We start from the raw sequence: 27,154 nt of genomic DNA, 5'->3' as shown, positions 1-27,154 counted from the left end.
AAGATTTTAGTTAAGGCATTCATTAATAAATGAATCAATTAAGAATTACTAAAAGTCTGAGTTTAACCTATTTGCAAGCTGACAAGTTAGCCTTTCACAGTTTCCACAGGTGCTAGCTGAAGACACAACACTCCTGGGTCAGAGACAAAGGACTATATTACTCATAGCAATTGCAGTAGCCAGAGTATCAGCATTTTCCTACACCAGTTCCTTAAGCCCCGAATCCCCCAGGGTAACATGAAGAGGGACGGGCAATACCTACAAAAGTATTGAGTTATGTAACAAGAGAAGAACCCTGAGCTTAAGGAACCCCAATCTTTTATACTAGACAGTGAGCATTCCTGTCCTTTGCTCTGGAGAGGGATATTATATCTTCAAAAGCCATAATTAAACTACTCTTTGTACCAAGGGGAGACATTCTCTTTCTTCCAAGGCTGTTTGCTAAACAAATAGCCTTGAAAATATAGTCCAGGGCCAGGTGCAATGGCTCATGCCTGTAATCCCAGCACTTTGGGAGGCTGAGGTAGGCAAATCACCTGAGGTCAGGAGTTCGAGACCAGCCTTGCCAACTGGTGAATCTCCATCTCTACTAAAAAATACAAAAATTAGCTGGGCATGGTGGCACATGCTTATAATCCCAGCTACTTTGGAGGCTGAGACAGGAGAATCCTTGAACCTGGGAGGTGGAGGTTGCAGTGAGCCAAGATCATGCCATTACAGCCTGGGTGACAGAGCAAGACTTCATCTCAAAAAAAAAAAAAAGAAAAAGAAAGAATAGTCCAGAACAAAGGTAGTCAGTGCCTCTACTCAAAACATGCAGAAATGTGAGAGACCCATGGAAAATTGTCTATTAACACCAGTAAGAGGGTACAGCTGGTTCAAAGGAGAAGTAAAAGCAAATACATATACAAGCAATTAGAAATGCTGAGATGAGTTTACAACTAGAGGCAAGACTGGTCAACATATGTATAGGGAAGTCTACTGCATCACCACCAGGCATTATTTGCATTTCTATGATTAATACAAGAATCATTTATGTTATTTTCATTTTTCTACAACATAGCTCAAAGACAATGAAAGGTGAGGATAACCTATAAAGGTACAACTACAAGATGTTTTTGCTCATTTCACACATGCTCACCTCAGCAGCACATATACTGAAATTAGAACAAGACAGAGAAAATTAGTATGGTATGCACAAGCATTCCATGCAAATTCATGAAGCATTCCATATTTTCGTGGATTGGATAAAGAAAATATGGTACCTGTACATCATGAACTACTACACAGCCATAAAAGAACAAAATTATGTCCTTTGCAGCAGCATGGATGCAGCTGGAGGCCATTACCCTAAGCAAATTAACACAAGAACAGAAAACAAAATACAACATGTTCTTACTTGTAGGTGGGGGCTAAACATGGGGTACTCATGGCCAGGCACAGTGGCTCATGCCTGTAATCCCAAACTTTGGGAGGCTGAGGTGGGTGGATCACCTGAGGTCGGGAGTTCGAAATCAGCCTGACCAACATGGAGAAACCCCGTCTCTACTAAAGTTGAAAAAAAAAAGGCGGATCCAAGATGGCTGATTGCTAACATCTCAGGATTGCAGCTCCCAGTGAAAGCGCAGAGAATGAGAGGACGCCACACTCTCAGACAAATTTTTGTCGCTCACGGACCAGAAGACTCCCAGTGGAGGAGCCGCATGGGTCGCCAGCACAACTCTTGTGGCCGGCGCAGTGGTTTTGCCGGCACCTCGGCGCAGCAGCTCTTGGTGCAGAGTAAACAAGACTGGTTCCCCTTTTGACCGACATTTGGAGCTCCAGGAAGGCAGAGTCACCTATTATGGACTCAAGAAGGAAGCCAGACTGCAGATTCCCCGGGAAGAAAAGCACCATCAGTCTTAATGCTGCTGTTTTGGCTGGTGCAATGCATTGCTCAAATTTCGGCCCTGGGAATTAACAACTTGGACGTCCACTTGGAGACCTAATTTGAAAGTTGGTTATTACAAAGATGATAGGTGGATAAATTTACAATGATGGGAAGAAACCAGTGTAAAAAGGCTGAGAATACTCAAAATCAGAATGCCTCTCCCTCTAAAGAGTATCACAGTTCCTCATCAACAAGGGAACAAGGTTTGATGGAGAACGAGTGCATTCCATTAACAGAATCAGGCTTCAGAAGGTGGATAATAAGAAACTTCTGTGAGTTAAAAGAACATGTTGTAGCCCAATGTAAAGAAGCTAAGAACTTTGAAAAAAGATTTGACAAAATCCTAATGAGAATAGACAATTTAGAGAGGAATATAAGTGAATTAATGGAGCTGAAGAATACAATATGGGAACTCCGAGAAGTATGCACAGGTTTAAACACTCAAATTGCTCAAGCAGAAGAAGGGATATTAGAGGTCGAAGACCAACTTAATGAAATAAAACGAGAAGACAAGAATAGATAAAAAGGATAAAAAGGAATGAGGAAAGTCTCCAAGAAATATGGAACTATGTGAAAAGACCTAATTTACGTTTGATAGGTGTACCTGAATGCGACGGAGAGAATGAATCCAAGCTGGAAAATACTCTTCAGGATATTATTCAGAAAAACTTTCCCAACCTAGCAAAGCAGGACAATATTCAACCCCAGGTAATACAGAGAACACCACAAAGATATTCCTCAAGAAGAGCAACCCCACAGCACATAATCGTTAGATTCTCCAGGGTTGAAACAAGGAGAAAATACTAAGGGCAGCCAGAGAGAAAGGTCAGGTTACCCACAAAGGGAAGCCCATCAGACTTAGAGCAGATCTCTCAGCAGAAACACTACAAGCCAGAAGAGAGTGGGGGCCAATATTCAACGTCCTTAAAGAACAGAACTTTCAGCCCAGAATTTCATATCCAGCCAAACTAAGCTTCACAACTGAAGGAAAAACAAAGTCTTTTATGAACAAGCAAGTACTCAGAGATTTTATTACCACCAGGCCTGCTTTACAAGAGCTTCTGAAAGAAGCATTACACATAGAAAGAAACAACCAGTATTAGCCTTTCTAAAAATATACCAAAAAGTAAAGAGCATCAACATAAAGAAGAATTTACATCAATGAATGAATAAAACAGCCAGTTAACATCAAATGGCAGTAACCCTAAATTTAAATCGACTAAATCCCCCAATCAGAAGATACAGCCAAAACCCAACGGCATGTTACATCCAGACCCATTACACATGCAAGGATACACAAAGATTCAAAACAAAGGGATGGAGAAAGATTTACCAACTAAATGAAGAGCAAAAATAAATAAATAAATAAAAAGCAGGAGTTGTAATTCTCACATCTGATAAAATAGATTTTAAAGCAACAAAGATATAGTGGTAAAAGGATCAATGCAACAATAAGAGCTAACCATCCTAACACCCAGATACATAAGACCTATAAAGAGATTTAGACTCAACGAGACAGAAAATTAATAAGGATATCCAGGACTTGAACTCAGATCCGGAACAAGTAAACTTAATAAATATTTAAAGAGCTCTCCACTTTAAATATACAAAATATACATCCTTGTCAATACCACATCACACCTACTCATAGGTTTAAATGAAATATTGATCGGCCATTATTAATACCCATTTTTAGAATAAAGCAACATTTCCGTTCTCTCTCCCTCTTTTTCTTCCTCTTTCTTCTTCTCCTTCACTCCTTTTTTTTCTTTCCTTCTCTAAAAAAACAAAAAAACAAACAAAAAAAATTAACCAGGCATGGTGGCAGATGCCTGTAATCCTAGCTACTCGGGAGGCTGAGGCAGGAGAATCACTTGAACCCGGAAGGCAGAGGTTGCAGTGAGCTGAGATCACGCCATCACACTCCAACCTGAGCAACAAGAGTGAAACTCTGTCTCAAAAAAAAAAAAAGTTGGGCACTCATGAACATAAAGATGGCAACAAGCCCAGGTGTGGTGGCTAACACCTGTAATACCAGCAATTGGGAGGCAGAGGAGGGAGGATTGCTTGAGGCCAGGAGTTCAAGACCATCCTGGGCAATGTGTCAAATCCCCATCTCTACAAAAAATACAATAATTAGCTGGGCCTGGTGGTGTGTGCCTGTGGTCCCAGCTGTTCAGGAGGCTGAGGTGGGAGGGTTGCTTGAGGCCAGGAGTTCAAGAATTCAGTGAGCAGTGCTTGTGCCACTGCACTCGAGCCTGGGTGACAAAGTGAGACCCTTTCTCAAAAAAAAAAAATTAGGAATGTAGGGCAGAGAAAGGGGCAGTAGTTCGAGTGAAGTTTTCAATAGGGTGGTCAGCTTGGCCTCAATGAGAATGTGAAATTCAAAGAAAGACTTGAAGGAAGTGAGGAAATTGATCATGGGAGGGATCAAGGGCAATCTAGGAAGAGAGAGCAGCCAGTGCAAAGGTCCTGAGGCAGGCACATGCCTTACTTGCCTGAGGAGCGGCAAGAAGACCAGTGTGCTGGAGTAGAGTTAGTGGGGCAACAGAGGAAGAAGTAGAAGGTGGGATCAAGGATGTGTTGAGTGCCAGATAATAGAGGGTCTTGAAGATTTTTGAAGGACTTTGGCTTCCACTGTGTGTATCATGGGAGGTCATTGCAGAGTTTTAAGCAGAGGAATTGACTTAGGTTTAAAAAGGATCCTTTTGATTGAAGTATTGGAAAGAGACCATGGCTGGTGAGGAGGTCAGTGGGAAAAGTGGCGGCAGTATTACTGCTCACCCAGCACAGTAAAGTCAAACATCCACACTGAAGTTTGCTGTGGGAGAAAGGAGAGTGTTTATTTGCAGGGTGCCAAGCAAGGAGAATCAGGCAGTTCATGCTGAAGATCTGACCTCCTGGATGACTTTCAAGCAAGGGTTTTTACAGGCAGGTACATTTCAGGAAAGCAGAAGTTACAGGCAAAGTCACAGTTCAATCCATGGAAGCTGTACCTTGGTTTGGCCCCAAAAATTGGGATATATTGAAGAGCAGGGGGCCTTACAGGTGGCTTTAGAGATTCTTTGGCTAAGAACTTGAGGTCAGCAGGAAGAAATGTGGGCGTGACTCTCTCTAGGCCCCTCAGGAAAAGATTTATAATCATGGGCAGTGGTCAGAATTGGGTCCTCAGTTCTCCTTTATCTGAGGTCTACTCAATGGGGGTCAGCATTTTCCATCTGGTGGGGTTCTGGGTTTCTGAAACTGACTCAGGGATATATGTTAAGATGTTATCTTTGGTTTCTGTAAGGAACCAAACATCTCGTGGCTCTAACCTCCTTGGGTGGCTATTATTTTAAGGTATTATTACCTTCCTGTTTATTAAGTTCTTCAGTTACTTCTGAAGACTAGCTAGGTGCCTGGAATTTCCCTTGAAGGGATTCAAGATTTTCCTTTATTTCCATGTTTCGGGGGGTGGGCAGAAGACTTCTGAGACAGGGTTCCTGCTCTGTCTCAGCGGTGATGAAATCTGGCCAATCCTAGTCTAATATATTGTGAAGGTTGAACAGACAGGATTTGCTGATGGGTTGGCCATAGGGTACAATAGAAGAGTCAAGGAAGCCTCCGGGGCTTTTTACCTGAGCAACTGGAAAGATGGAGATGCCACAAGTGAGATAGGGAAGGTGTAGGTGGAGCAACTTCGGGGGACACTCACCCGCTCTGAGCCTTACCTGGTAAGTGGCTGCTTCAGATAGGTTGTGTGAGTCCATTTGGACTGCTATAACAAAATACCTTAGACTGGGTAACTTAGAAACAACAGAAATTTATTTCTATCAGTCCTGGGGGCTGGGAAGTCCAAGATTAAGGCACCAGTGGATTCAGTGTCTGGTGAGAGCGCTCTGCTTTATAGACAGCATCTTCTTGTGGTATCCTTACATGATAAAAGGGGCAAACACTATGTCCTCAGGTGGCAGAAGGGCTGGGGAGCTCCCTTTGAACTCCTTAATGAAGACACTAATCCCATTCGTGATGGAAGAGCCTTCATGACTTAATCACTTCCCTAAAGTCCCACCTCTTAATACCAACACAAGGGAGGTTAGGTTTCAACATTAATTTTGGAGAGACACGTTTCAGACTACTGCACCTCTATCTGTAAGAGACTAGTCCCATAGTTTGAGAGTAAAGCAAGGTCAGGAAGGGAGCAATGTAGCATTCATCCTTCTTTATTAACTCTGCCTGGCCCAGGAATGAAATCTTGTTTCTATCACCTCTTTGGCCACTCACTGGGTTCCACTCCAATTCACTTTCAGTAAAAAAAAGTTAGGAGGAGATGGTAAGGGACAGGAACAGGTGATAAGCATGTATTAGTTACCCATTGCTGCATAACAGCATTACCACAAACTCCTGACCTGCAGAAACTATGAGGTGATAAATGTGTGTTTCTTAGTGGCCTGAGACAGCACACACTTATCATCTCATAGCTTCTGTAGGTCAAGAGTCTGGACACAACTTAGCAGGGTCCTTTGCCAGGGTGCAATCAAGGCATCAGCCAGGACTGAAAGACTGGGTTCCCATCTGGAAGCTCAACTGTGGAAGGACCCACCACCCCACCTATGTGGGTTGTTGGTAGCATTCAATTCCTTGTGGTTGTAGGACTAAGAGGTTCAGATTCTTGCTGGCTGTCAGCTGAGGCTGCCCTCAGCAACTAGAGGCTGCTCTCAGCTACTTGCCACCACATAGGCCACCCACATGGCCACTTGCTCCTTCACAGTCATCAAGGGACAGAATAAGAGACAGTCCTGCCTGATGGGCATTTCAGTCCTATGTAATGCAATCACATACATCCTGTCACCTTTGCTGTACTCTATTGGCTAGAAGCAAGTCACAAGCCCCGCCTACAAACTCAAGGGGAGGGGACTACACAAGAATCTGACTACCAGGAAGTGGGGATGGGGGGCCACCCTAGAGTCTGTCTGCTACTAAAGTGCCTACTACGTGCTAATTCTGGGCTAAGCACATTCGTACCCACAGCCCACTTTCACTCTCTCAATCCGTTTGCATGGTGCTTTTATTTGCTCCAGTTTTATGAGGAAATTCACACTTAGAGAGATGAAGCTGGAGCACTACTGCTTGGTATTCACACCTGAGTCTGTCTGTCTCTGAGTCTGGGTTCTTCCTATGGCATCTAAACAGAATCATCCCGGAGAAGGAGGTATGGGGAGCAGGAAGGTGTGATTCGAGACTCTGTATATGACTCTCCCTCTCCTTCTCTCTCCCAACCCCAGTCTCCAGTCGGAAGAAGGCAGTAGAGGCAAAATGCAGCCTGGCCTGTGAGTACCTGAGTGAGGAGGATTACATGGACTTGCTGTGGACCACCCTCTCTGAGTTCCCAGGTAAGGGACCTATGCAAGGTGAAGCTGGGGCAGGCAAGCCTGAGAATATGGCAATTGTTCAGCCGGTGGCTCTGTCAGCCCCACCTGGAAGCAAATCCCATTTCTAGTCAGCCAGGGACTTTGTTTTTCAATCCTTAACTATAAGTTGTCAAGAACTGTGAAGAGGCTGAGATTTTACCCTACTTAAAGGCTGTGAAATTAAGCTGCCCAATTTAATGCATGCTGGCAGAAGACATGAGACTCCTGTGTCAGAGACAAAAGAGTACTATAGTAAGCAGCTTGAGTAGTACCTTGGTGACTGTTTCCCTTGTCCCCAAGTCCCACAGGGATGATGAGGAAGGGCCCAGGTGGAGGCTACACATGCAATGGATTTGCAGTGCAGCTGGGGAACCCTAAGCTTAGAGAGCCCAAATATGATTTTTATAATGGTCTGCTAGGAACCTCCCAAGGGAGACATCATCTGTATTACACCGGACAACAAGCAAACCTGCCCTTTGCTCCGGGGGAGACAGTATCTCTATCTTCCAACGCTGTTTGCTATACAAACTACTCTGACATGGTAGCCTGGACCAAAGGGCAGCTGGTTCCTCTGCTCATAAGATGTGTAGAAATATGAGAGACCCATGGAGAATCATCCTCCAACACCAGGCACACTGGAAAGGAAAGTAGAGTGTCAAAAATCCAAACTTGCACATGATGCAAAGGTCATCTATCTTTTTTACTTTAAGAGGAATAATTATTACAACTACAATCATATCTAGTACTTATTGAGCACCTATTGTATGTCAAGGACTGTGTTAAATGTCTTACAGATACGATCTCATTTAATCTTGTGAAGTCGTATAGTTATTCCCATTTTACAACTGAAGAAACTGAGGCTTGGAGTGGTGACATAATTTGCCCAGTGTAGCAGAAACTGTTCCCACAACATACAACTGCCAGGATTCTGGGCCTGAAGACTGTCTCAGAAGGAATGAGAAGTCTCTGTATCTAAAAGCAAGCAAAGTAGGACATGCCAAGGAGTTAGCACCTGGGAGCAGCCTTTAGACAATAACTGGGATTTGGTGGACAAATGCCCCAGTATCCTTGCCCATCAGCAGGAAGACTCCAAGGCACATACTTTATGCTGGCTTTTGAGTCCCCCAGTGGAATTCAGCACCAGTCGCCCACAGTGGTGACTTGCTCGATACCCATCTTTTGACAGTTGCTTTCCTTTCCCACATTTACCTCCCCACTCTCCTGCTGGCCCTTCCTTGGATTACATCCAAGTTGATGCCTTGTACTTACGTCCTTGTCCCAGGGTTTCCTTCTGGAAAAACCCAGCTGCGATACTGAGTACCCCACAGCAGGCAGGGCTAAGAGCTGTGCTCTCACCCTAGAATTATGAGCCTTCAGTCCGATACTGCACTGCCTATCTTTCCTCTAAAACCCTTTCCCCACATAGCTCAGTAGGTAAGAACGAAGGCTCAGAAGTTAAACTCAGCATTTCCAATCTCCATTTCTGTGACTTTAAGAAAGTCACGGGATTTCCCTCTCTGGGATCCCCTCCCACAACAGTGTGGGAGCTCTCTCTACTTCTCTCTTTCTCTCTCTGCCTAATAAATTGCTCTCTGGAAAAAGAAAAAAAAAAGGAAAGGAATTTACGTTATGTGACATTTCTGTAGCAGGAAGCACTCACTATTTCTGTGATTTTTACCTCTCTGAAACCCAGATTCTTCTTTATTTACTATGTGTATTGTTTTATTTTTCACTGATGTGTCCCAATCTCCTAGAACAGTTCCTGACACACAGTAGATACTCATTAACTGAATAACTGTGGGAAAATGTATTCAATAAATTAATAGCATTTATTTTAGAGGATCATTTTGATGATTAAACAAGTTATAGATGTAAAAATGGGGCTGGGCATGGTGGCTCATGCCTGTAATCCAAGTGCTTTGGGAGGCCAAGGCAGGCAGATCACCTGAGGTCAGGAGTTTGAGACCAGCCTGGCCAACATGGCGAAATCCTGTCTCTACTAAAAATACAAAAATTAGCTGGATGTGATGGCATGCGCCTGTAGTCCCAGGTACTCAAGAGGCTGAGGCATGAGAATCACTTGAACCCAGGAGGCAGAGATTGCAATAAGCCAATGTTGCACCACTGCACCCCAGCCTGGGTGACAGTGTGAGACTCCATCTCAAAAAAATTTAGATAGAGATGTAAAAATGCTTAGCTCAAATTAAATTATTATTATTACTAAGTAGAAGTATTATGTATACTACATAAGTAGAAGTATTATGCTCTACTGCCTCTACTGAGGTAGAGTGTTATTTTTTAGGCCCATTTTATAGATGAAGAAATTGAGGCTCAGAGGAGGTAAGCGACTAGCTCAAGACCACATGGCAAGTTAGAGGCAAATCGAGGCATTAGAACCTGGGTATTCTGCTGCCTGGATTCAGTGAATGCCACCATTGAGGCTCCTGCGGTTTCCTGGATTAGTATCTATTGCCAGGTAACAAATCCTCCTACAAATGTAGTGGCTTAGGGCTGGGCGCAGTGGCTCACACCTGTAATCCCAGCACTTTGGGAGGCTGAGGTATTGGATCACAAGGTCAGGATTTAAAGACCAGCCTAGCCAAGATGGTGAAACCCCATCTGCACTGAAAATAGAAAAATTAGCCAGGCACGGTGGCAGGTGCCTGTAATCCCCGCTACTCAGGAGGCTAAGGCAGGAGAATTGCTTGAACTCAGGAGGCAGAATTTGCAGTCAACCAAGACCACACCATTGCATTCCAGCCTGGGTGACAAAGCAAGACTCTGTCTCGAAAAAAAAAAAAAAAAAAGGAAAAAGAAAATGTAGTGGCTTAAAACAATGCACACTTATGATCTCACACTTGCTGTGGCTTCTCTGGGTGTTCTACTTCAGCATATTTCATGTGGCTGCAATCAAGGCATTGGCCCAGGGTCTGCAATCTCATCTGAAATCTCAGCTGGGGCAGGATCCACTCCTGTGCTTACTCACATGGTTGCTGGCAAGATTCCATTCCTTGAAGGTTTTTGCACTGAGGGCCTCAGTTCCTTGCTGGCTGTTGGCCAGAGGCTACCTCCAGTTCCTTGCCAGGTGGCCTTCTCCATCAAAGCAAATACATGAGAAGAGCCAGGGAGAGAGAACACCAAGATGGAAGCCACAGTGTTTTATCACCTGACCTCAGAAGTGACACCCCATCACTTTTGCTGTTTTCTAGTCATTAGAAGAGAGTCACCAGGTCTTGTCCACCCTCCAGGGGAGGGGATGATACAGGCTGTACCACCAGGGTGGGGGGCATTGGGAACCACATCGGGAGCTGCCTACCCGTCTGCGTTCCCCTTCCAGGTGTCCTTGTGACTCTGTGGATTATCGACCGCCTGGGGCGCAAGAAGACCATGGCTCTGTGCTTCGCCATCTTCTCCTTCTGCAGCCTCCTACTGTTTATCTGTGTTGGAAGGTGGGTGTCTGCAGGCCTAGTTCTGAGGATGGGCACAGGTGGGGGTGTGGGTGCCGGCCCAGGTGGAGGTGTAGCCCCAAGTGTGAGTGTAGGTGTAAGTGTGGGTACAGGCACAGGTGTGAGTGCAGATGTTTGTGTAGGCCCAGGTATGGGTGCAGACCCAGATGTGTTTATAAGCCCGAATGTGGGCACAGGTGTGGGTTAGACCCAGGTGTGGGTATAGCCCCAAGTGTGGGCACAGGTGTGGGTATAGACCCAAGTGTTGGCACAGGTGTAGGTTAGGCGCAGGTATGGGGATAGCCCCAAGTATGGGCACAGGTGTGGGTTAGGTGCAGGTATGGGCATAGCCCCAAGTGTGGACACAGGTGTGGCTTAGGCCCAGGTGTGAGCATAGGTATAGGTACAGGCCCAGGTGTGGGTGCAGGTGTGGGTACAGGCCCAGGCATAGGCCCCAGTGTGGGCACAGGTGTAGGTGCAAGCCCAGGTGTGGGTATTGGCCCAAGTGGGGGTACAGGCCCAGATGTGGGTGGAGGCCCCAGTGTGGGCACAGGTGTAGCTGCAGGCCCAGGTATGGATGCAGGTATGGGTACATGCCCAGGTGTGGGTATTGACTCAAGTATGGGCGCAGGTGTGGGTGCAGGCCCAGATGTGGGTGGAGGCCCCAGTGTGGGCACAGGTGTAGGTGCTGGCCTAGGTGCAGGTATTGGCCCAAGTGTGGGTACAAGTGAGAGTGCAGGTGTCAATGTAGGCCCAGGGGTAGGTGCAGATACAGGTAAAGGTGTAGGTGCTCACTAGGACTGAGGCTCATGGCTGCCTCACAACCGAATAAAAGACCAGGCCCAGGGAGGGGGCCTCTGATGGGAGTTGTCCGGGGTGGGGGGAACTTTGGCCCCAGTTTTGCTCTAATGATGCCAAATTTAGACTTTTGACATCATCTCCCAATGAGAGCATACATGTAGCTATTTAATTCATGCATATGTTAAAACTGTTAACTTGTTCAATGTAAGTATTTCAAATAGATCCCGTTTTAGCATTTCTCCATTTTTCTATTCACCAAGAGCCTCGAAATGTAGAAATGGCTTATGCCTCTCTTGATCTCTGAGAGGCCCCAGATCACCCAATGAGGAATCCGTGGGCCACACCTCCTGGTCTGAGGAAGCTTGGGAGATGTAGCTTCAACCCTGAAATGTTGGTGTTCTGGGACATTTGTGGGAACAATGGGACAGAGGATTTGGATCAGAATTATCCTAAGAATACTGAATAGTGGTTTACTTTCCCCAGCTCAGCTGGCCCCTGGCACAGTTCCTGCTCTACCCCCAGCCAAGTTCTTGTCTGAGCTTTCCATTATTTATACACTTCTCCCTAATCTTGCACCCATCCTGGGCACCTCAGATGTTTTCTTCTCTCAGCTGGGTGCTTTGAAGAATGATGAACTTGTAAAAGCATGCCTGTCAAGATGGTACTGAAATATGTACGCCTACATGCCTGTATCAGTGAGCATCGGGGAGGGGTAATCTTTGCCAATTGCAAGGCCGTTAATACTGCCTGGGAAGTTAGGACTAGGCTGAAACAAGCAGACAGAAAAAAAATGTCATTATCTGTCTTTATCCTCCTCCCCTAGAAATGTGCTCACTCTGTTACTCTTCATTGCAAGAGCGTTTATTTCTGGAGGCTTTCAAGCGGCATATGTTTACACACCTGAGGTAGGAGGGGTGTCTGGGAGCTGCTGGGGAATGGGCGGTGGGAAGAAAGTGGCTGGGGGGATGCTCTCCTTCCAGAAACCGTTGAGAAGAATGAGGTGGCCCTCGCAGAGGGAGTGGATCATGAGAGAATTTAGGTATTCTGATTTTTTACAAAGAAAACATATTTCTGTATTGTTTATGTAATTGAATGAATGGAAATATTATACATAAATGCATATGGTATGCACTCAAAAAGTATGCCCTGAATAAGTAATCCCAGCACTTTGGGAGGTCAAGGCGGGAGGATCACTTAGACCTGGAAGTTCGAGACCAGCCTGAGCAATGTAGCAAGACCCTCTCTCCAAAAAAATAAAATAGAAATTAGCCAGACTGTGGTGGTGCACATCTGTAGTTCCAGCTACTCCGAAGGCTGAGGCGGTAGGATCACTTAAGCCTAGGAAGTGAAGGCTGCAGTGAGTCATGATCGCGCCACTGCACTCCAGTCTGGGCAACAGAGCAAGACCCTGTCAAAAAAAAAAAAAAGAATGAGGTAGATGCCTATGTATTGATGTGGATAGGATTTTAAGACACATTACTGAATAGAAAAGACAAATTGCAGAATAATATGTATTATATGATACCATTTATGTATTTTTAAAATGCTATTTCCATATGTATATTTTTTAACATATCTGGGAATACACATTCCAAAGACATCCCTAATAGTAGGGCTCTATGGGGAGAATTTTCCTGGTAGAGAGAGTGGATCACAAAAGAATTTAGGTATTTTGATTTTTTTACAAAGAGAATATATTTCTATATTGTTTATGTAACTGGGTGAATTGAAATATCATGTATAAATGCATATGGTATACACTCAAAAAATATGTCCTGAATAAGTAAGTGAATGAAGATGCATGTGCTATAGCTAGCCACAGAAGAAACTAGAGGAATATACGTCAAAATGTGACAAATCTTTTGAGTGTTGCGATCCTGAATGAGTTGTATATTTTCCTCTTTATGTTTTTATTCTTCGCAAGCTTTCTGCACTGAGCATTTCATTTATTAGAAACAAGCCAGCTAATGTAACAGAGAACTCCCAAAGTGGAGTGTTTTGACACAAGAGCAGCTTGTCGCTTATAAAAGAGGCCAGGCCAGGCACAGTGGTTCACGCCTGTAAACCCAGCACTTTGGGAGGTCAAGGCAGGCAGATCGTTCATGACCAACCTGGGCAACATAGTGAAATCCTATCTTTACAAAAACTATAAAAGTTAGCTGGGAATGGTGGCACATGCCTGTTGTCCTAGCTACACAGGGTGGGACTGAGATGGGAGGATCACCTGAGCCCAGGGAGGTAGAGGCTGCGGTGAGCCATGATTGTGCCACTGCACTCCAGCCTGAATGATAGAGTGAGACCCTGTCTCAAATAAATGAGTAAATAAAATACTATAACAATCCAATATGGGTGGTCTAAGTTGGGGGACAGCTTTCCTCCTCCAGTGATCTGGGGACCCAGGCTCCTCACATCTTGTGCCTTTCTTATCCAGGGATCTCACCTCAGGGAGCATTTGGCAATGCCTGGGAATATTCTGGATTGTCATAAGGTAGCAGGGGGAAGCAGATGTGCTACTGGTATCTTGTGGGTAGAGGCTGCTAAACATCCCACAGTGCATAGCAGACCCTCCCCACCATGACAAAGAATGAGCCACCCCAAAGCATCCATAGTGCCCAGGCTGAGTCCTCCTCCCAGCCAAAAGACAAGGGAGGGGAGAGGAGAAAATGCACCCTTCTTAATGACCTTGACCTGGAAGATATACAATCCCTTCTCACTTTGCCTAGGGAAGAACGCGGCACATGGACCCTACTGGGTGCAAACTGAGAGACTGTAAACATTTCCATCTCTCTTTATGAAATTCCTTGAAAGCCCATGACCCAGGCTTCAAGGTGAACTCGTGAAAAGAAGGTAGAGAGCGACATCTGAGTTCTGAACATGTGGCAGTTCCTGATGGAAGAGTCTTTGGGGAGCCCCACCCTCAGATAGGGAAGACACCTTTCCTGGGTTCCCACCCACAGCTTGGCCTCTTGCCCTAGTTCTGAGTTGAACCTCCCATGCCCTTTGGGGAAAGGATCCCTGTCCCTTAAGGGCATAACCAACACGAGAGAGATCTACCCTGACTCCGGGCTGCCCCTGGGGTTGGTCCCATCAGCCTGGAGCTGGAGCAGAGGAAGGAACCTGCATGTCCCCACACCCACATCTGTCCCTGGTGTTTCAGGTCTACCCCACTGCAACACGGGCCCTCGGCCTGGGCACCTGCAGCGGCATGGCAAGAGTGGGTGCTCTCATCACTCCGTTCATTGCCCAGGTAGGTGCTGCCCCCAAATACAGAGGACTGGGGGGTGACAAAACAACGCACAGCCAGCAGTTACTACATGCCGACAATCCGCAGAGCCCTCGGGGTGCATTAGCTCATTCTATCCTAACAGCACACCTGGGGACAGAGGAAATATTGCCTGCAGGTGAGAAGACAGAGGCTCAGGGGATAAAATGACATGCCCACGGTCGTGCGGTGCAAAGTAGACAATCCAGGAGTCAAACCAGGTCTTCCCTGTGGAGCAGATCCTTGGGCTGCTTTATGATTTGCTTAAAAACAATTTGGATGAAAACCAGTGAGCCATGGTAAGCAAATTAATGCAAGAGCAGAAAACCAAATACCGCATGTTCTCTGGGAGCTAAGCATTGAATACATATAGACATGAACATGGGAGTAGTGGACACTGGGACCTCTAGGCTGGGGAGGAAGGGTGGGAGGCATGGGCTGAAAAAATCACCTATTGGGTACTGTGCTCCCTACCTGGGTGACGGGATCATTTGTACCCCAAACTTCAGCATCATGCAATATATCCATGTAACAAACCTGCAGTGGACCCATTAACCTATGACAAAAGCTGAATTTTTTTTTTTAACAAAAGGAAAGAAGGGTTGGGTACTGTCTGGCTCACGCCTGTAATCCCAACACTTTAGGAGACTGAGGCGGGTGGAGTTCAGGTCAGGAGTTCGAGACCAGCCTGGCCAACATGGTGAAACCCCCATCTCTACTAAAAATACAAGGATTAGCCAGGTGTGGTGGCAGGTGCCTGTAATTCCGGCTGAGGCAAAAAATCGCTCAAACCCAAGAGGCAGAGGTTGCAGCGAGCTGAGATTGTGCTACCACACTCCAGCCTGGGCGATGGAGTGAGACCCTGGAAAAGAAAAAAAAAGTAAAGAAAACAAGTAGGCCAACACGATTTAGTGGAAAACAAATATGCCTATTCCTGCTTTTCGAATTAGATCATTAGACGTCAGTGCAGAATTCTGCAACTCTTCATGTATCATGAAGCATTTCTATCTAGGGATCTTAGTAAGTCTTTGCTTTTTGAATATCTAGTTTTTCTTCTGTTTGCATCACTTTTTTTATTGAGATAAATGTCACATAACAAAGTTACCCATCTTAAAGGGAACAATTCAGTGGCATTCAGCACATTCTCAGCTTTGGGCAACCACCACTCCTATGTAGTTCCAAAACTTTCTCATCACCCCAAAATAAACCCCTGGACCCACTGAGCAATCATTTCTCATTCCTTGTCTCCCCCAAGCTCCTGGCAACCACCCATCTGCTTTCTGTGGATTTGCCAAGTCTGAATATTTCAGAGAAATAGAATTCAAAGACATGTTCAGCCAAGTGTTTCTGTTCTGCTTTGGTTTGGGCCATTGTGTGGCACTCCTGACTGATATTGGTTGAGAGTTCACCATGTGTCTGCATGGTGCCAGGTGTCCTCAAGAGTCTTCTCATTAGGAAGTGATACCACTCTATGCCCATTTGGCAAATGAAAAAATGGGCTGGGCATGATGGTTCACACCTGGAATCCCAGCACTTTGGGAGGCCGAAGTAGGCAGATGATTTGAGGTCAGGAGTGGGAGACCAGGCTGGCCAACATGGCGAGATCCACTCTTTACAAAAAATACAAAACAATTAGCCAGATGTGGTGGCACATAACTGTATTCCTAGCTACTTGGGAGGCTGAGACAGAAGAATTACTTGAACCCAGGAGGTGGAGATTGCAGTGAGCATGGACACACCACCGCACTCCAGCGTGGGCAACAGAGTGAGACTCCATATCAAAAAAAAGAGAGAGAGAGAGAAAATGAGACTCAGCTCTGCCATGTGCCATGTGCCGAAAACTAGGAAGTTGGCACAGGCACTGCACTGTCCCAGAGGAGAGCAGAGTTATAAGGCGCCAGACTCAAGCTTAGCAGACCCCAGTTCAAATCCCAGCCCCATCCTTATTATCTGTATGAACTTGGGTAGGAACCCCTTGTCCTCTTTGAGCCTCAGTTTTCTCCTTTGTAAAATGGGGATGAAGTCCTTGGCTCACAGGGCTGTGGCATGGCATCTGTGTTGATCTGCTTTGTGTTGCTTTAAAGGAATACCTGAGACCAAGTAATTTATACAGAAACAAGATTTATTTGACTCACAATTCTATAGGCTGTACAAGCATGCACCAGCATCTGCTTGGCTTCTGGTGAGGCCTCAGGGAGCTTTTACTCATGGAGGAAGGCAAATGAGGGGCAGCGATGTCACATGGAGAGAGAGGGACAAAGTGGGAGAGAAGGGAATCACCAGATTCTTTTTAGTAACCAGATATCATGAGGGGGCCTGATGTTACCAATACTGTTTGATGGTTGGTGATGTCTGTGCTTCAGAAGGGATGCTTTCACCAACCTGTGTCTCCTTCCCCAGGTGATGCTGGAATCCTCTGTGTACCTAACTCTGGCGGTTTACAGCGGCTGCTGCCTCCTGGCTGCCCTGGCCTCCTGCTTTTTGCCCATCGAGACCAAAGGCCGAGGACTACAGGAGTCCAGCCACCGGGAGTGGGGCCAGGAGATGGTCGGCCGAGGAATGCATGGTGCAGGTGTCACCAGGTCGAACTCTGGCTCTCAGGAATAGTGACTGATGGGGGACTGAGCTGGTCTTTGAGGCTGCAGAGCTCGGGGGGCTGGTGGGCCCCAACTGGGGCACTGATTGCCAACATCAAGAACTCACCCAAGAGTACGACCTGGACCAACAGGGTTTTGTGTCTTGACTCAATTTGCTCATATTCATTGAGGTCCACCCTGGGATGGGGAGGTATTTGCTCTAGGGCGTTCTCTGTATATGTGGGGAAAGGTTTGTTCATAACCTGTGGATCTGCATGGGAAAACTACCCATATTAGGAGGGTCTGGTGATGCCAGCAACTAATCAGACACCACCCAGAATCACCCGGCCACGCCCTCAGTGAACAACCAAAAGATCTCTCTGTAGATACTGTCCAGGCCCAGGCCCATGTGACACCTGCCACCCACCCACTGGACCTGTTCAGTAGGTTTCTCCCACACCCACAGCCCCAGGCTTTCTTCTTTGAAATTGCAGGTGATCTAGGCGTGGTCTCAGCAGCTATTTCCTGGCAGGGCCCCCTCTGTTTGCCTCCCTAGAGCCTGACCAGTGGATTCTCTGGCAGATGGACATTGTGCATTCAAACTGGAGCCACCTGCTCCCGCCCAGGCCCCTCCAGAGTTGCCGTTGGCGCCAAGGGATCCAGATGTGTCCCTGGGGACAGCTGGACTTGCACCGGGTGACAACCTTAGGAAGCTGTTACCCCTGGGAACTAAGGACTGAGGTCAAAGGAAAGTGAATCAAGCTCAAGCCAGAGCAGAGGCCTCCCCTTCTGAAGCAGCCAAGGCCATGGTTGGGCATCTTTCCTGATCCCCTCCTTGGTCAGGCTGAATGGGGACTTTTTTATTTTTTTGAGACAGAGTCTTGCTCTGTCACCCAGGCTGGAGTGCAGTTGCATGATCTTGGCTCAATGCAACCTCTGCCTCCTGGGTTCAAGCAATTCTCCTGCCTCAGCCTCCTGAGTAGCTGGGATTACAGGTGCCTATCACGATGCCCGGCTCATTTTTGTATTTTTAGTAGAGACGGGGTTTCACCATGTTGGCCAGGCTGGTCTTGAACTCCTGACCTCAAGTGATCTGCTCATCTCGGCCTCCCAAAGTTCTGGGATTACAGGCGTGAGCCACCACACCCGGCCTAAATGGTGACTCTTGATGGGAAAAAATTTACTCAGGTTCCAGGCACAAAATCCAAAATCCAGGGCTTTGGGTTTTGTGTAGATGGCTGAATGGGCAGAGAAAGCGAAAGGATGCTACACCCACCGTCTCATTCCATGGGGATGCATCTCTGTCCAGGGCCTTCTTGGCCATTACACAAAGGCAGCCCCTGGGGTTCCAGTCATGGAGTCTGGCATGGAGTGGAGAGGGGCAGGAGGACTCAGGTGTGTGAAATGTGTACGTTTTCAAAGGAAGGGGAGGGAGGCCAACTGGGTTTTGAGTTGGTCTCTGCAGGCAGCATCACTTCCAGGATTTGGTTTACTGAAGCCTTTTTTGCCCATGGTAAAGGCAGGGCACCTAGACAAGGAGGGAGGGAGCTGGCAGATCCCATCAAAGGCCGGAGCAGACTTACCCACTGCTTGAAGTAAACATTGCAAGGAAGCCAACGTGTGCGTTCATCTCCTATTAAAACATGTCAGTGATGGACATCGCAAGAGTCTAAGTTTATTCATTGTCATCACGTCCTAGTGACAGTCCAGCCTATCGGTCTAGCTACCTTTGTTCATCGGAACTCATCTCAATGCTTTGGTACGATCATCTCCTTTCCAACAGTGGGGAAAGATGCACCGTTGACTGCCAACATTGTGGCTGAGCCCGTTGGAGACAATGCTTTCTTCTAATGGTGTGTAGGTCATGATGGGGGACTTCTTCAAGCTCAAGTTCTAGATCAACTGCAAACAATACTGTGTCTCTAAAATATGGATTGCAGCCCCCTCGGCCCAGGCAGTTGGAGAGGAGGCGGCTTGGCAGATCTCTGCCTCTCTCTGACAACCACATTTCCTTGAACCACGTGTGGCTATAGCTCTCATTATTTCTGGACAGCTGAGCTCTCCTGGGTAACACAGAACTGTTGCTTGTCTCTTTTGCCTTCTGGCTGGTCAGATGCTGCTGGATGATCCTGTCCTCTCCCTCACCCTAGAATAACCCAGTGAGCTGGGGGAAAGAGTGCTTGGTGGGCAGGAATATTTCCCAGGGACTGGGGTAAAGGGGTTTACCCGAGTTGAGGGCTTTCTCTACATGAGAAAATGAAAGTTAAAAACTCTTTGCCTTCTAAATAGCCTGCCCTTTTAAAAAAAATCAATATTATCGAATGGTACAAGAGCTCTCACAAAAGGCACCCAAACCTCTGAATACTGAGACCTTTTGCCAAAGACATTTATATCTAATTTTGAACAATCCTATTCAAAAATCTCCTATTTTCATTAATGGAAATGCCATGTTTCTTTCACAGGTAGGAAGGATCTCAGAAAGTGGCAGATATTTAATGTAGCCAGAGCTATATATTTCTTTCTCTTCAAGTATTCTCAAAAACATATAACTGACCCTGGTGGTGTTCCCAATGGGATGAAACAGTATCTTAGAAATGGCTTTGAAATGGATAAGAATATTCATTGTTTTTAATATAATATTGAGCAACAGAAAGCCTCGAATGATGACATCAAGCGTCTCCCCTGCCATTACTTTCAATGGCAAAAACCACAATTACTTTTTTTTTGAGACAAAGTCTCGGCTCACTGCAACTCCGCCTCCGAGGATTAAGTGATTCTCTGACCTCAGCCTCCTGAGTAGCTGGAATTACAGGTGCCCACCTTGATGCCTGGCTAATTTTTGTATTTTTAGTAGAGACAGGGTTTCACCATGTTAGCCAGGCTTTCTCAAACTCCTGACCTCAAGTGATTCATCCACCTCTGCCTCCCGAATGAAATTACTTTTGACCAACCTAATAGCAGTAATCCCAGTCAACAGTGGCTTAAACCACTAGAACCAAAACCAGGCAGAGATCAGGAAAGCTTCAACGCTCGACAATGTCATCAAGAACGCAGCTGCTTTTTGTCTTTCCTTTTCACCGTTCTCTACATGTTGGCCATTTGACTCTGTGCTTGAAACCTCGTGGTCACAAAATGGCTGTTCTGTGCCGGACGACCTATTTATTTTTGAAGAAGATAGAATGGGAAAGGAGCAGTCATAAAAGGTTTTCTTTCAGAAGAGTCTGTTGTTTTTGGTTAGAAAAGGAAGTCCCCCAGCAGATTTACCATTGCTTCTCATTGATCAGACCTGGGTGGCATGCCGATCCTAGCGTGCATCCTGCTGTAGGGCTGGAAGGAAGGGTCTGCCAGTATCAATGGATACCCACAGCCTCTTAAACACAAAACTGGGATTATGTTAGTACAGAAGAATAATAGCAATGGCTGTTGGATGGGCAATGGTTGCGAAGAGGAGCCTGCCATGGATGTGTAGGCCAGAGAGCTCTCATCACGCTGTTTCCATTGCAAGGAAAATAAATTCTACTCAGGCTAATTAAAATTTAAAAATCAAGCTTTATTGTAAGACTGGGATCAGTAGTTAATTTCCTACAGGAGAACTTCAGGCAATGCAAATCAGGGAAATGGAAAAGGTGTAAAGAACAAGAGCAGGGACTGTAGCAGAGAGAGAAACACCAGCCCTGTCTGCAGAGGGTGGCTGCAACTCCCTTCCACCTGATGTGCCATCGTCTGTCCCGTGTGACCAGATCTTCCAATGTTCAAGAGAGGAGTCTAGGTTTTTCTGTGAAATATCCAAATATTAGTGTATTGGATCAAAAATGTTCAAATGATGTTTGAGTTCAATAAAATGCATCTGCAGTGAAGCTTTGGTTGATGAGCTGATGGTTTGTAGCTTCTGACAGTTTAGAGAGATTGCATAGCAAGAAAGTACAGCCTGGTGTCATTCTGGGGAACAGGGAGTTGGGGAGCCATCAGGGCCCAAGACCGCTGCCCCTCTGAATCTGTGGCTCTTGTTTCTCCCCTTTTCTGCAGACTGGCTTCCTTCTGTTTCCTCGTGGCTGCTGTGTATGCATGATCATGCACAGGGCTTCCGTGGGCTCATAACTCAGCTCTGCAAACACACCTGACTCAGCTGCTTAGTGCCCCACTCCCGAATCTTCAGGAAAGGAAGCTGATTGTCCCAGTTTAGCGTTGGGTAGAGTCCTGGTCCAATTCAGTTGGGTCAGAAAGGAGTGGTGGGGAGGTATAGACATGGTGGCGCTGGCCTGCCCTTCAGCAGGGTGGAACAGATAATTGCTGGTATGCCTGGAATCTGCAGTGACATGTGCGTCACCTCTCAAGTCTGTTCATCAGAACTCTCTTACAGATCATGTCATGGCAAGTGGTCAGTATGCATGGAATATCCAGCGTGTACTGGACATGATATTCAACACTGAGGATGCAAAAAATCATAAAACAGTCCTGGCTGGATGCAGTGGCTCATGCCTGCAATCCCAGCACTTTGGGAAGCTGATGTGGGAGGATCACTTGAGGCCAGGAGTTTGAGGCTGCCGTGAGATTTGATCCTGCCACTGCATTCCAGCCTGAATGATGGGTGAGATCCTGTCTCTTAAAAAAAAAAGGCCAGGCGCGGTGGTTCAAGCCTGTAATCCCAGCACTTTAGGAGGCTGAGGTGGGTGGATCACGAAGTCAAGAGATTGAGACCATCCTGGTCAACATGGTGAAACCCCGTCTCTACTAAAAATGCAAAAATTAGCTAGGCATGGTGGTGCATGCCTGTAATCCCAGCTACTCAGGAGGCTGAGGCAGGAGAATTGCCTGAACCCAGGAGGCGGAGGTTGCAGTGAGCCAAGATCATGCCATTGCACTCAGCCTAGGTAACAAGAGCGAAACTCTGTCTCAAAAAAAAAAAAGAAAAGAAGGCTTGGCGCCGTGGCATGTGCCTGTAGTCCCAGCTGCTCGGGAGGCTGAGGTGGGAGGATTGCTTGAGCCCAGGAGTTCTGGGCTGTAGTGCGTTATGCCAATCGGGTGTCCGCACTAAGTTTGGCATCAATATGGTGACCTCCCGGGAGCGGGGGACCACCAGGTTGCCTAAGGAGGGGTGAACTGGCCCAAGTCAGAAATGGAGCAGGTCAAAACTCCCGTGCTGATCAGTAGTGGGATTGCGCCTGTGAATAGCCACTGCACTCCAGCCTGGGCAATATAGTGAGAACCCATCGCTTAAAAAAATAAAAATAAGAAAAAGAAGCCTGGGCACGGTGGCTCATACCTGTAATCCAAGCACTTTGGGAGGCTGAGGTGGGCAGATCACCTGAGGTCAGGAGTTCAAGACCAGCCTGGCCAACATGGTGAAACCCTGTCTTTAAAATAAAAACAATTTTTAAAAAATAAAGAAAAAGAAAAAAGAAAAGAAAGCTGAGCTTGGTGGCTCACTCCTGTAATCCCAGCACTTTGGGAGGGCAGATGGGAGGATCGCTTGAGCCCAGAAGTTCGAGACCAGCCTGTGCAACGTGGCAAAACCCTGACTTCTAAAAAGGTGGTGTGCTCCTGTGGCCCCAGCTACTCAGAGGCTGAGGTGGGAGAATCACCTGAGCCTGGGAAGTTGAGGCTGTATCATGCCACTGCACTCCAGCCTGGGTGACAGAGTGAGACTCTGGTTCACAATGAAGTGGAAGAAGAAAGAAGGAGGAGGAGGAGGAAGGAGTAGAGAAAGAGGAGGAAGGAGTAGAGGAAGAGGAGGAGGAGGGAAGAGGGAGGAGGAAGAAGAAGAAGGAAGAGGAGGAGGAATAAGAAAGAGGAAGGAGGAAGAAGGAAGAGGAAGCAGGAAGGAGATCTTCCTCATCTTCAGGCTCCCACAGGGCACTAGGGAACATGCATGCACACATCATTGTGATACAGTGTAATATGGGTGCTAAGGATGGGTGCTGACAGGAGTGTCATAGGAGACCCAAGGGATGCCAACCCTGAAGCTCTAGAGCATCCTGAAGCATCTTCTGACTCCTCAAGGATTTAGGGATTTCAGCCAGACTTTGGTCACTGGTGGTACCTTACTATATTCTATATTTAAATATCCACATACATCACATATAATCATTCTCTCTTTTTTGAGATGCTATGTTGCCCAGGCTTGTCTCAAACTCCTAGGCTCAAGTGATCTTCCCACATCAGCCTCCCAAGTAGCTGGGATTACAGGAATGAGCCATGGTGCCTGGCAATAATCATTCTCAATTAATCAAGAGTATTTTATGATGAACCACTAAAATGCCCCAACCCTCACCATGCCAGAGAAGACAGTGCTTTCTAAATTCATCAATAAGAAAACAATTCCACTCCCAATAGCATCAAAACAAATAAAATACTTAGGAATAAGTTTAATAAATGGAGTGTAAGACCTACAAACTACAGAGCATTGCTGAAAGAACTTGAAGATCTAACTAAATGGAGAAACATTTCATATTCATGAATCAGAAGACCTAAAACTGTTAAGATGTCAATCTGTACTCTCTAAATTTACCTATAGATTCAACACAATTCCTGTCAAAATCTCTCAGCTGGCTTATTTCTATTTTTATTTTTATTGCAGAAATTGTCAAGTTGGTTTTTTGTTTTGTTTTGTTTTTGCTTTTGTTTTTGAGATGGAGTGTTGCTCTGTCACCCAGGCGGGAGTGCAGTGGCACAGCCTCAGCTTACTGCAACCTCTGCCTCTTGGGTTCAGGTGATTCTCCCGCCTCAGCCTCCTGACTAGCTGGAATTACAGGCATGTGCCACCATGCCCAGCTAACTTTTTTTGTATTTTTGGTAGAGTTGCCCTAGCTGGTCTTATTGCCCCAGCTGGTCTTGTTGCTCCAACTGGTCTTGAACTCCTGGCCTCAAGTGATCCGCCGGCCTTGGTCTCCCCAAAAGTGCCGAGATTACAGGTGTGAGCCACCACGCCTAGCCTGGCAAGCTGATTTTAAACTCATATAGAAGTGAAAAGGACCCAGGAGAGCCAAAACAAAAGTCTTGAAAAAGAGGAATAAAGTTGGGGGACTCGTACTTCCTGATTTTAAAATATACCACAATGCTATGGGAATCAAGACAGTGTGGTTCTAGCATAAGATAGATCCCTGGAATAGGGTCCAAAAATAAACCCATACATTTATTTTTATTTTTATTATGGAGACAGCATCTCACTCTGTCATCCAGGCTGGAGTGCAGTGACGAGATCACAGCTCACTGCAGCCTTGACTTCCCAGGCTCCAGTGATGCTCCCACCTCAGCCTCCCAATTAGCAGGGACCACTGGTGTGCATCACCACGCCTGGCTAATTTTTTGTATTTTTGATAGAAACAGGGTTTCCCCATGTTTCCCAGGGTGGTCTTGAATTCCTGAGCTCAAGTGATCCGCCCGCCTCGGCCTCCCAGTGTTGGAATTAGAGGCATGAGCCACTGTGCCTGGCCAAACCCATACATCTGTAGTCAACTGGTTTTCCACAAAGGTGCCAAGACGATTCAATGAGGAAAGAATCGCCTTTTCTGAATTCATCGAGCTGCTAAGAACTCTCTGAAAATCTGGTTGCAAATTGCCTTCAGGACAGACGTAGCAGTGTTAGGCAAAGGAAAAGTATAACTCATCCTCCGATAACCATTGTTTTGTTACAATCATGATGAGAAAAAAAAAAAACAATTCCAGCAGGGGCCTCTGTCTGTGTGGAGTTTGCTCTTCTCTCCACGTCTGCATGGTTGTTCTCCAGGTATCCTGATTTCCTCCCACACCCCAGAGATGTGCATGTGATGTTTATTCGTGTTTATATTTTATTTTAATTATTTTTTTGGGAGACAGTCTCGCTCTGTCACCCAGGCTGGAATGCAGTAGCGCAGTCTAGGCTCACTGCAACCTCCGCCTCTTGGGTTCAAGTAGTTCTTGTGCCTCACCCTCCCATGTTGCTGGGATTACAGGTGTGTACCACCACGCCTGGCTAATTTTTTTAGCAGTGACATTAAGTGAAGACTTCCTGTATAGAAATCAAACACTGCAAAATCTACAGAACTATGTGGGTTGCAGGATTTCCCTATGATTCTTCTATTATGAATTTTAGGACACATTTTCAAGGAGGTTCTTACCATTTGCAGAAAGAACAAGAGGGTCATTTTGGGTCTGAATGTGGTGTCTCCTGGCCCCATATAGTTTTGTGAGTTCACTGTGTACTCAGTCCTGTAGGATTTCTACTGACAACTAGCCTTGGCTGGCAGGTAGGAATCATTCTACCTAAAGCAGCTGTCCCCAACCTTTTGGCACCAGGGACTGGTTTCATGGAAGACAGTTTTTCCAAAGATGGGCTGCTGCGGGGGGTGGTGGTAGTCTAGGCATTAGATTTCTCATAAGTGGCCAGGGTGGTGGCTCATGCTTGTAATCCCAGCACTTTGGGAGGCCAAGGTGGGTGAATCACTTGAGGTGTGGAAGTTCAAGACCGGCCTGGCCAACATGGTAAAACCCCGCCTCTACTAAAAATACAAAAAATTAGCCAGGCATGCTGGCACGCCCCTGTAATCCCAGTTACTTGGGCGACTGAGGCAGGAAAAAATCACTTGAACCCAGGAGGCAGTGGTTTCAGTAAGCTGAGATTATGCCAGTGCACTCCAGCCTAGGTGACAGAACGAGAGTCAGTCTCAAAAAAAAAAAAAAAAAGATTTCTCGGAAGGAGCACGCAACCCAGATCCCTCGCGTGCACAGTTCACGATAGGGTTCAGGCTCCTGTGAGAATCTAATGCCACTGCTGATCTGACAGGAGGTGGAGCACATCACTCGCACACCCACCGTCCACGCCCTGCTGTGTGGCCCAGTTCCTAACAGGCCACAGACCATTATCAGTCCTCGGCCTGGGGTTGGGGACCCCTGCCCACCTCTGCCCTACAGAATTTTAGGTTAGGTAAAGAAATCACTTTGGTCAAAAACTAAATGCTGGGTCTCACTCCAAGCACCAGGAAGTGTCCCTGCCCTGGGAGCCTCGTTAGAGTCCTCTCATCTTGGCCCAGCTGGCTATGAGGAAGAGAGAGCTAGTTCGCTTCCAATGTGTTTGCAGAGAGTTCAGGAAGAGGCCCAAGCAATCGCTTCATAGCTCATACTCCCCTCTTCCCCACAATTTGGATTCAATATTGTGTGGTAGTTGAAAGTGAAGCACTGGGCCAGGCATGGTGGCTCACACCTGTAATCCCAGCACTTTGCGAGGCCAAGGTGGGCGGATCACGAGATCAGGAGTTCGAGACCAGCCTGGCCAACACGGTGAAACCCCATCTCTAATAGAAATACAAAAATTAGCCAGGCATGGTGGTACATACCTGTAATCCCAGCTACTCGGGAGCCTAAGGCGGGACCCTGTATTAAAAAAAAAAAAAAATTCCCCAGTTTCAGGTGTTCTGTTATAGGCAACAGGAAATGGACTAAAACAGTTCTCTAGGAAGGGGTTCCTTATGGAGTGATCCCTCCAGTGGCCTCTCCTCAAAGGTTACATGGTGCACCTGGGACCACTCGGTGAATAGCTGATGCCATTTGGAATCCTGGATGTGGAACAAGCACCACGTGTTACTAGTTCAATGCCTCACCTCGCTGCCTCCTGCACACCCCAGTTGTATGTATAACCTCCTGCAACAAATACAACTGAAACAACAAAAGCTGTTCTAGCGTTTTCTCAGATTCGTTTCATGGCATTCATGGGTGCTCTGGGCAAAAGATTTCCATGGCCAGATAGGAAGCACAGGGTTAAACAACATCAGATC

General features: G+C 46.4%; 1 protein-coding gene and 1 non-coding gene across 3 annotated transcripts in view; both read left to right on the top strand.

The window, feature by feature from the left end:
- SVOP (SV2 related protein) overlaps window positions 1-21,262 on the top strand; it is a 105,265-nt gene extending 84,003 nt beyond the window's left edge. For both annotated transcript variants that reach the window (XM_054238825.2, XM_002752975.6), the window contains 5 exons: window positions 7,195-7,302; window positions 10,658-10,769; window positions 12,391-12,472; window positions 14,725-14,814; window positions 17,230-21,262. In XM_054238825.2, coding sequence (XP_054094800.1) covers window positions 7,195-7,302; window positions 10,658-10,769; window positions 12,391-12,472; window positions 14,725-14,814; window positions 17,230-17,436 — 599 coding nt within the window. In that variant the 3' untranslated portion in view covers window positions 17,437-21,262. The remainder of the gene's footprint in view (window positions 1-7,194; window positions 7,303-10,657; window positions 10,770-12,390; window positions 12,473-14,724; window positions 14,815-17,229) is intronic.
- Window positions 1,134-1,238, top strand: LOC118144645 (U6 spliceosomal RNA). Its single transcript, XR_004729403.1, has one exon. It is a non-coding gene; the product is annotated as a U6 spliceosomal RNA (small nuclear RNA).
- Window positions 21,263-27,154: the final 5,892 nt, after the last annotated feature.

This window comes from Callithrix jacchus, chromosome 9, assembly GCF_049354715.1.
Source record: "Callithrix jacchus isolate 240 chromosome 9, calJac240_pri, whole genome shotgun sequence".
Taxonomy (NCBI): domain Eukaryota; kingdom Metazoa; phylum Chordata; class Mammalia; order Primates; family Cebidae; genus Callithrix; species Callithrix jacchus.
This window is presented reverse-complemented; position numbering and strand designations above follow the sequence as displayed.